The sequence below is a fragment of the Callorhinchus milii genome, unplaced genomic scaffold (genome assembly GCF_018977255.1).
Source record: "Callorhinchus milii isolate IMCB2004 unplaced genomic scaffold, IMCB_Cmil_1.0 Scaffold26, whole genome shotgun sequence".
In the NCBI taxonomy this organism is placed as follows: Eukaryota; Metazoa; Chordata; class Chondrichthyes; order Chimaeriformes; family Callorhinchidae; genus Callorhinchus; species Callorhinchus milii.
In genome coordinates this window covers 112,292-122,500 of record NW_024704767.1, presented here as the reverse complement: position 1 = coordinate 122,500, position 10,209 = coordinate 112,292, and the positions used below count along the sequence as shown (strand labels likewise).

The 10,209-nt window shown below is 43.8% G+C and overlaps 1 protein-coding gene across 1 annotated transcript in view; it reads left to right on the top strand.

Annotated features, from left to right (window-relative positions):
• The window catches only part of LOC103189325 (immunoglobulin superfamily, DCC subclass, member 3), a 49,963-nt gene that overhangs the window by 3,946 nt on the left and 35,808 nt on the right, over positions 1-10,209 (top strand). The window contains 2 exon segments of the mRNA XM_042344114.1: positions 5,027-5,307; positions 5,309-5,333. Coding sequence (XP_042200048.1) covers positions 5,027-5,307; positions 5,309-5,333 — 306 coding nt within the window.

The following is a 10,209-nucleotide window of genomic DNA, read 5'->3' as shown; positions in this document are numbered from 1 at the left end:
GAGGTCACTGTTGTGCTGATGGATGATGTACGTGCATCTGCATGTTCATTGCACGCGGTGCTCTGCTGGGCTGATGTATGGCGTCTGTGCACCTGATGTGACCAAGACTTGTTAATGCACGTGTTGCCCAGCACTGTTTACATAGGTAGAATTCTGTTGTGCAGTCAGTGAATCGTGCACTCGTGAATGTGTGGCTTATGTGCAGGTTCCCTGTTAATAACCATTAAAATTATCCAGGAGGGACAAACTGTGAGACTAAAGAGTTTAAGCCTTTGTTTTAAAGTGTCTAGAAGTGCAGTTTCTCATGTGACAACTCCCAGTGGGACACGAGAGGCATTTACATTCATTGATATTCAGAGAGATTGCAGGTACGAGCCCCATATCAAGACTTTGACCTCAGTCTAGGCTGACAACAACAGCAACAACTTGCATTTACAAAGCACCCTTTACGTGGGGCAGCATCTGGGAGTTCTGTCACTCCAATGCAATCCTGAAGGAGAACTGCAGTGTCTGAGATGTAGTCCTTAGGATGAGATGTTAAACTAAAGGAAGTCTTGTCTCCTGTATAGATTAAAGTCCCCAAGGCACTATATGAAAAGGCTGCTCGTGGGATATCAATGGCAAAGTATGCGTATTTAACTGATTAAGACTCCCAGTAGTTACTGCAACGCACACTCTGGGGTCCCCAAGCCTTGGCTTTTGCCAACCTACACCTAATAATTTCCGGAAGTAGATAAGCAGAATGTGTCCCTCCAAGGAGAGAGTATGCATTCCATCAATCTATCTCTGTAATTTCCATGTGTAGCTGAGATCCACGTAATTCTCAGCTTGGTTTGGATACTCTTAAGCACGGTGATGGGTTTCCGCTTGTGTCAGACACCCGGCTGACCAAAAAAAAATGCTGGCCTCCGATATGACCAGTGAGGCCTTGGAGTGATGCAGGGAAACTAAATGTAAAAGATTCACACGGAGACACGAGAGAAATTAACAATAGACTTTAGACTCTGCATCTCATTTTTTCAGTAAGATTGAGAAAACATAATCAATAGTTGAAATCTTTACTGAGCATAAGTAGTTATGGACAGAGGACAATGGGATCAATGTTGCGATCTTTCTTTAAATGGATTTTATTGTTTTTCTTAATTAAGCAATCCGAGTACGAATTCCTTTGGTAACTGGAAATACGTCTTGCACTTCACCTCCGACAGGAGGGAACCCCACTCCAAACACAGATTGAGTTGGCGCAGCGATCCCTAGAGTTGTCATTGCAGGAATTTGTATTTAAGAAATCCATTAAGAAAGATCGCAAAATTGACCCTGTGTTTATTTGAGGATTTGCAAAATCTCATTAAATATTAAAGAGGCTTTGTGAGCATTTCTGTGATATTTAACCATTACTTAAACAACATGTTGCGTACCAGCTTAGGCTCCAAGTCAGTTGTGTGATGTCCTCTTGACCTGAAAGGGATAGTATAATTTCTTCTCAATTGTGGTGAATTGTCACCAAAATTATGTTAATCCTTCCCCCACCCCCCCGTCAGGCATGCATCATAAACACCGCCAAAGTCACAATCATGGGCGATAAGGTCAAGAAGTGATTCATTTTATCAAGAGGTGAGATGCAATGGATCCAAATAGATAGAGTTAACAGTCGGCTTGTGAGATGTGCAGTTCACCTCTGTAACACGGCCTGTTTTACCTTGATTCCTGTTTGGGTCCATCGCAGGTTATATCTGGTGCTTTGCTGTCAAATCCATCAAACTTCATAGTGGGGAAACTTGCTGTGTGCGATAAAACAAACTGTTGCCTTTCATCATTGGGAGAGGAATGCTTGCTCTGACGTCAAATGGCTTTAAACACCAGACCTGCTCAAAATATTGAAAGTGGTGGCTGAAATTCCTGTATCATCTGCTAGAATGTAGGTACTGTTCTTTCATGGGGGAATGTTGAAGAGATTAGATTCTCCCCCCAGCTAATTGGAAGAGGAAGCTCTGTGTCAGTGCAGGCAACAAGAGGACAAATATTGCTCAAGGTCAGCTTTTAGTTTACATTATAAATGGGAGCTGCTGTTATTGAACGTCTTGAGTACTGCCATCCAGTTTATAATATTAGCCATGAGATGTCTTGTCTGAGAGATCGTGCGTTGTGGAATTATTTATTTTCTTTATTTGTCTTGGGACGACAATGACCTCTTGTGTCCCTGGGCATTCCTGTCAGTTCTATGCTTTGTGGCAGAGAGAGAGAGAGAGAGAGGGGAAAGGAAAAAGAGGAGAGAGAGAAGGGATGAGGCATTCCCAGAAGTTTCACTCTGATCTCTGTCTGTCCCACTTTGTTCCAGATTTTGATAGTTATTTTTATTTTTGCTTTTCCTGCTTCCATCCTTTCAAGAGATACACAACAGGTATAAAAATAGGTTCATTCAGCTTGTTGTTTCGCCCACAAAATATACAGTGAATTCAATTTACAATATAATCTGTGTAGCACTTTGAGACATCTCAATCATGTGATAAGAGGCTATATCAAATGCAGGGATTATTATTATTATTATTATTATTATTATTATTATTATTATTGCCCATGCTTGGTGCAGAGATAGACCTGTTAGTAGTGAAATCAGAAGGCATTTCTTTATTCACAGAGTTATGAGAGCAATCACTAGTGTGGGTCCTTACAATCCAATTTACATTTATATAGCACCTTTCTCGTCAGGAGGACGTCTCAAGGCTCAAAGTGCTTGATACTGTTGATTTGGCACCTGAAGTAGGGTGGAAGCTGAAGGTGGTGGGGACGGGAAAGCTGATTGAAAACACAGTCAAAGAGATATTTGAAGCACATGTGAGCATAAACTAGTGAATTTCCTTATCATACGAGCTTCCACAAGCGTGGGTCCTTATTGTGGAAACAGTCACCAGTTTGGGTCCATATTGTGGTAGCAATCAATAATACGTGCCCTTACCGATGCAACTTATTATCCACAAGCTCTTGGCAGCATTTAGCTCTGCTTCTCTATTATGTTGTCCTAATGTGAAACAAACAAAAAAATCAGTCAAGTTGGACAACTGGAGTCTAGCACAATAAATCTCTGAGCTCTGTATGTACAGTATTAAGGGCTGGGCAATAAAACAATTTGTGTGTTCACAGGGAAGCTTTGTGTGGCTGCAAAATAAGTTGGATGGATGGAGCTCCTTCAAACAAGTGTAATTACACCTAGAAAGCTCATTACTATAATCTCTGTCAGACTAATGTGAAAGCGATCTCCACTGAATGCAACTTTTCAATTAGTTGCTGTGATGAGCTCTGAAATGAGGCTGTTGCAGATGTACAAGGCTCGACTTGTTAAGAGCTTTCGAGGAGTTTTGAGCAGTAATTATAGCTTTATGAAAAGCAGAGCCCAGAATGAAAACTCCACGCTGGGGCTCAAAGGCCTGTGGACAGGTATGGAGTGAGTTAACGAAGGGTGGGCGGGGGGAGCTTTGGCTACACAGAGTTGACGCTGCTTTGAAATACTTGGCAGATTTACAGTGACACCCGACCTGCCAGCCAGGCTAGCAGAACAAAAGGCATTTGAAGCTTTTTAGATTAACTCTTTGTGTTATCTCTCCAGCAGCAGAGTGATACGTTTCAGATTGGCTAACCTTTCTATTTTGTCTCCCTTGGCTTACTACGTACATAAGATCTACGACTGTCTGTGGGACGTTGCTGTGCGCAATTGGCTGCCGCGTTCGCCCACAAATATACAGTCAATTCACTTTACAGTGTGTTCTGTGAAGCGCTTTGGGACGTCCTCCCGATGTGAAAGCGCTATATCAAAATGCAAGGATTATTATTATTATTATTAAGATGCGTTGATGTGCCCGATGTTTCAAGCCAGTTGTATCTGATTTTAAAATGATGGTTCGTTCTAATTACAAAGTGACCCAGGGAATTGGCGAGCAGGGAGGTTGGCGTCACTTGAGAAAACAAAGCTTAAAATGAGGAAAGCAGATTGCAAACTGTCTTCTGCATTACTTGTGGGACACGTGAATATATCGCTCGTAAACCAATGTCAATTTTGTTGAATGTGAGATGCCATAATTATGCAGCCAGAAAGCTCTGTAACGAAGGTTGTCTCACAAATTTCACTCTAGTGCTTGCTAATAGCGCAGAAAAGCTGGTAGAAATGATCCCACCAACGTATTTCCCCCAGACTGACTCGTATGTAATCCCATCACCTCCAGTTCAGCGAGTGACGATGAATCCTGTTTGAGGCGATATTGACATCTAATATGCAGCAATTTCCAAAGGCAATCCTTAATGAGCAAACCAGAGGCATGTCACGCCAACTCCTGGGAACCCTGCCCTCATGTAATCTATGTTCGGAGCAGAATTCTCACAGCTCAGCATCACTTACTTGCAGTGATTTCCTTGACTTGGTTTCCTTACTGAGAAATCCTGTTGGAAACCATTGCTTGTCAGACTACCTCACCAAGACTAAGAGTTGACTAGTAATAATTATAATCCTTGCATTTTATATAGCGCCTTATCACGCCGTTGAGTGCTTCACAGGATATACTGTAAAGTGCAGTGACTGTGTATTTTTTTAGGTGAAACCTAACAGCCAGTTTGCGCACAGCAAAGTCTCACAAACAGCCATGGAGTGAGCGACCAATTTTATTTGGGGGATTTATTGGCTGGTACACTGGGAGAGAGAAACTCCGTTCTCTTTTCGAACAGTGCCCCAGGAACTGTTGAAATATTGAGGTGGAAGTCTGGAACTCTCTCCCCCAAAAGCCTGTGGATGCTGGATCAATTGAAACTTTCAAGACTGAGGGGTCGATAGATTTTTATAAGGTGAGGGTAATGAGGAATATGGAGCAGGTAAATGATCATGATCAGCCATGATCTAATTGAATGGCGGAACAAGCTCGAGGGGCTGAATGACCTGTGCCTATGTTCTTTGAGATGTCTCAGCAATGTGATATCAAATACATTGATTATTATAATTAAATCTATGAAAGGTGACATGATTGTTTTTATTGCTGTTTAGATTTAGGTCACTCCTCCGAGCTGACTTTCACCCTGGAGCCCAGTGATGTGATTGCGGTCGAAAGCCACCCTCTGAAGCTGCATTGCCAGGTGGAGGGAATGGAGCCTATCAGCAAGTCCTGGAGGAAGAACGGCATCCTACTGTCCGACAGCGAGCGCACCACACTGCTCGCAAACGGCTCACTCTACATCACAAGCTTCCAATCGCTGAGAGACGATGGGTCCTCGGATGAGGGTGAATACGACTGCACCGCCCAGAACCGCCTGGGTCTCCTGGTCAGCCCGCAAGGCCAAAGTGCAGGTGGCAAGTAAGTGAGGCTGAATCCATCCAGCCGATCTGTCTCTTATATAGAGAGGAGTCTCACTCTCATTTCCCCGCTGCTAACTCAATACTGGCATCTGAGAAGCAAAGGACCTTGTGAGAGCAAGCGTTGTAACAGGAATTAGACGGTTATTGCCAGAATTGATGAACAGTGACTTCAGTACAGCGCTTTGGGACGTCCTCCCGATGTGAAAGCCGCTATATACAAATGTAATTTGTTGTTCTTCTTGTTGTTCAGCGGTAATGTCATAATGTAAAAGATGAGTTGCTGCCATCTGCGGAGATACTGAGAGACACCTAAACATCTTGTTTTTTGTTGGTGCCTCTTGAGGTAAAGGCTGCTATCCTGGATAGTCACTGGCAAGGGATTTACTTTCACACCTCTCCAATTATTGCCCATCGAGAATCTATGCCCATTGGGAAGGTATGGTGGCTCTGGCAAGCTTGCACATGTGCATGTGTTTGTGTGTTGCTTTGGTGATGTTTCTCAATGTAAACCAACTGAATTCCATGGCACTGGGCCTCACTTTGCTTGTCGAGTGCTTATGAAACACAAGCACAGGGTTGCTTATCAGGGATTGATGATTGCCATCAGAGGTGACCTAAAGGATTCATTCTTTGGTACTGCATTGAATTGGAGTGAATTCTTGGTTAAATGCATCTCTGCTGCGTTAGACAGTCGATCTTGCCTCAGATGAAACCGGCGCTGAGCGTAAGCTGACTAGGAGCTACAGTAATGTAGGACACACACCGTGAATCTCTGATCTCAACCGTGCCATTGCAGAGAGAGGTGGTCAGTGAAGATCTGAAACTCTGCTGAAATGACTCCTAAGTCATTTTGTCTTTTTAAAAAAAAAATTAACAGAATTTTAAAAATCGTGCAGAATTGGGGACGTTTCTTAAATTCTGACTCAGTTGGAAAGTCGACTTAAAAAGAACCCGCTTCAAATTAAGGACCGAATTTGTGAATTTTATCACAATTTTAAATGCCAGGTGGAACTTCTGGCCTCAAAGGGGCTTCCTTCCCTGAGGGGAGGGGAGGAGGATGGGGGTAATGTTGAAAATGAAACAAAGAGAAACTTGGAGGGAGAGCTTCACACCGTCACTGTTACTTCACCCTCTCATGGAAGTCTGCAGAGCTACAGCAGCGAAGATGTGGGAACAGGACAGACTCCCTGAACTGAGGTGTATGTGTGTGTGTCTGGGGAGATGGAGGGGGGAGAGGAGATCCAAAAGAAAGAGTACAAAAATAAATCGATAAGTGAAAGATGTGGTTTGAATCTTGACTTCGAACCCCACAAAACTCATCACATGCCTTTTGACCACGGCCGGTATCTGCCTGTGTTATTCCTGCGGTCAGACCCACAGCTTTAGTAATCGTGCTGGGAGGTGGAGAGCCTTTTGCTGCTCTCCTTGGAGAGTACAGACTTGGCCTGGTGTGGCTTCCGGACGGTATCATATGGATCCCGTTGCTGTGGAAACGGTTCAGGTAATATTAAGCTGGTTTCAATGCCGCCTTGCCTTGCCTTGCCTCGCCTCGCCCTGACAAAGTATGTAATTCATTTGCTGAAAAGCTCCGCTCTGAATTGGGTGCAGTTCGGGGAGGTCACGAGATGGCTGTTTATTTGAAACTGACCCGCGTGGTAGTCGAGGTCACTGATTGCAAAAGCGATACCCAAAGTCGTTGGGTCAGCCTTCTTCTTCTTTTTCCTGCCGCCGCTCAGGTTTTACTTTTATGGAAATAAATCGAAATCGGGTTGCCTGTAAGAATTCCAGTTTTGCTTTTATTTCGCTAGGAAAATCAATTGGCTGCTGCATTTCGCCCTCAAAATACAAAATACTCCACTTTACGCTGTATCCCGCGAAGCGCTTTGAGACGTCTCAACCACGTGATAAAGCGCTATATCAAACACAAGTATTATTGTTATTATTAAACCGACCAGCTTGCTCAGACCACCAAGTTGAACGGAAGCTTTAAACGTTAGGATATCAATCACAGGAGATACGACCGACACATCTGATACAAGAAATGATGTGTGTGCGAGCGAGCGAGCGTGGGCATGTGTGTGTGGAGAAGGAGCATTTATATAGATGTGCATTATCAGTAGGTAATTGTAAAGCTACTTATTGATCGGATCAGCCATCTGGTTAATTTCAGAATGGATCACATTCAGCTCCAGATTCCTGCTGGGTTTCTTCCAGATGCTTTATTGCTTTCAATGCCCTTCCGCCCAGGACAGCACTAGAAGATGCTCCAAGTCTGCCCTTGTTCCCCAATGTAATATATGGTATGGTCAATGCTACTTTTAATTAGCCTCCTCCATTGTTTAGGCATATTGGTTTGGAAGCTCAGAGCTGTGTTCTGACAACTGCAGGGAGCAAAGGTTAGCAAAAGCTCACGGTGCCAGCAATCAGCCATTTGCCAGCCTGGGAGCGACACAGAGAGAGGGGGAGAAAGACCCAGGTTGTCTGACCCATCAGTCTTTCTTCACTCTAGGGAACTGTTTTGTTTTCACTTGGCCTCTTTCTCTCTCTCTCTCTCTCTCTCTCTCTCTCTGTCTCTCTTTCGGCTGTGCGCCCGCAACCTGTCTACGTGAGCACCCTTTTGCCTTGTGGCACCCTGTGTCAGTACACCAGCAAGCTTTGCATTGAAAGATTGTCCCGTTCGACTTCTGATGATTGAAAGACAAGACATGTGAAGAGATCAACGTTCTGAAGTTGCGGCTGATTTCACTGGCGCTGCAGTTAATGTGAGAGTTCCAAAATTCTGAATGTCCCGAAAGGTAAATTAAAGAGAGGCACTTTCCGTTGCTCATCGAGTCAGTAGTAAGAGGCTGGGTGGATCCAGAATTTCTCCGCCCTAGCAACAACAACAACTTGCATTTATATAGCGCCCTTCATGTGGGGTAGCATCCCGGAGCACTAAAAAAACCGTCATATGGATGGGCAGAGAACAGAGCGAACCAGGGAAGATTAACCTGAAAGCTTCCCCTGTTGGTAGGACAGTAAAAACCGTAAAGGCGGTGAGATTGGTTTGGACAGTACTCATGAAGGAATGACGGAACATGGAATTATTCTGATCTTTGTGTTAATTTCACGAAACTGCTCATAAATCTGCTTAAAAGTTTTAGAAGGATACCTTTTTGGCCCTATTTGGGGATGATAGTGTTCTCAGATGGTGTAAAGGTTAAAGGTTGGCTAACTCCTGGCCGGAGGAAGCATTTCCCCGCTTTGTCCTCTTTCAAAATAAAGTAACTATCTCACAAACCCATCTCCCAATCTATACAAAGCCCTCTGTATTGTGGGCCTATCTGTCTGTAATCTAATTCCCTTGGAATTGGCTGGACAATCCGCAACTTGTGTAATTTGATGAAACTGCCGGCCAGCTTCGTAAATCACGACGTGACCTCTGGAACACTCCCCTGATGAAGACCATTGATTGTATTGCTCAATAAGGAGGATTTATCACCAGCCAGGCCCACTGCCCTATTGTCTGTCTCTGCACACAGCTACATATCTTCTGGTGCCACGACTAGTCTGCAGTGTTTGGCATTTGATCTGATGATGGATCTTCCTTGATGGGTATTCAAGACCCACTGAGTTGCTCCAACCAACTCTTTGCTCTTTTTCGACATTCTGTTATAAATAAATAATAAATAAACCTTGCGGTTTAATATTAGGGCCTTCACAGCTGTCTCTCAACTCTCGGAGATCACATTGCTGGATTTATTGTAAAGTGAGGTGACTTTCTAGTTGAAAGCAGTAGCTAATTTCTGCTGCTAATTTCCCACAAACAGCCATGAAGTGAAAGGCCAATTTTATCTGGTGATTGTTGACCAGAACACCATGGGGGGAAAAAAAACTTCCTTCTCTTTTGGAATAGGGCCATGGGATCTTTAGCATTCATGTGTACAGATAGAAGGGACCTCGGTTTAACGTCTTATCTGATAGATGGCATCTCCAGCAATGAAACACAGAGCACAGCACCTACTTGGGCCTTGAAACCACAACCTTCAGGCTTGGAAGGGAGAGTGCTACCACCTGAGCCAGTCTGACACTGAAACTCCTTTTACCTTTTACATCAGATCTGCCTGCTCTGTGAATTGCTAAGTCTATGAAGTGAATCTTCTACTTGCTTGGATTAGGAAATTGTAAATGCGATCAAACACTCTCAGGGCAAGGGCAAAAGGAACCAATAAGTGACGTTTGCAAGTTTGTGTTAATTGCAAGTTCCGGTTTGAGACTTCTGTTTGCAATCCAGAACTCGCTAATTCCAAAACCCAAGTCAACGAAGTGTGTGGGTGTGTGTGTGTGTGTGTGTGTGTGTGGGTCGGTGGGGGGGCAGGTTGTGGAAGAGCAAAACAGCTGGAGGGAAACAGACAGCTGTTTTGTTTGACTGATCCTTTTGAAGGACTTCACCAACTCTGGATTCACATATTTTGCCAACTGGAAGTTTTGATGAATATAAAGAATATTGTAAATCAGATATAAAATGGCAATTGCTTTGATGGGGTTTCATTGTGTTGCGAAACTCCGCTACCCACATACTCTCTCAATATTCAATGCAAATTGAGAGATGTTTCTCTTGGATGGCTTCTTTTGCAGCTGCATTGAGTCCCGAGCAACATCAGACCATTTATTTTTCTCCTAGTTTTGTTTCTCTGTCAATTCTCGGCCCTCTCCTCCTCCTCTGCTGAATGCTTCCTTTATCTCCTTCTGCTGGGAGCGATGGTCTCACAGATGCCCAAGTGGCCATTGTTGAATTATCAGTGATGCGCAGTGATAAATGTCTTAGTAACATAGGGGAGGGCGGGAGGGAAAAGAGTGATAATTACCACATACTGCATTTTCCACTACTTGTT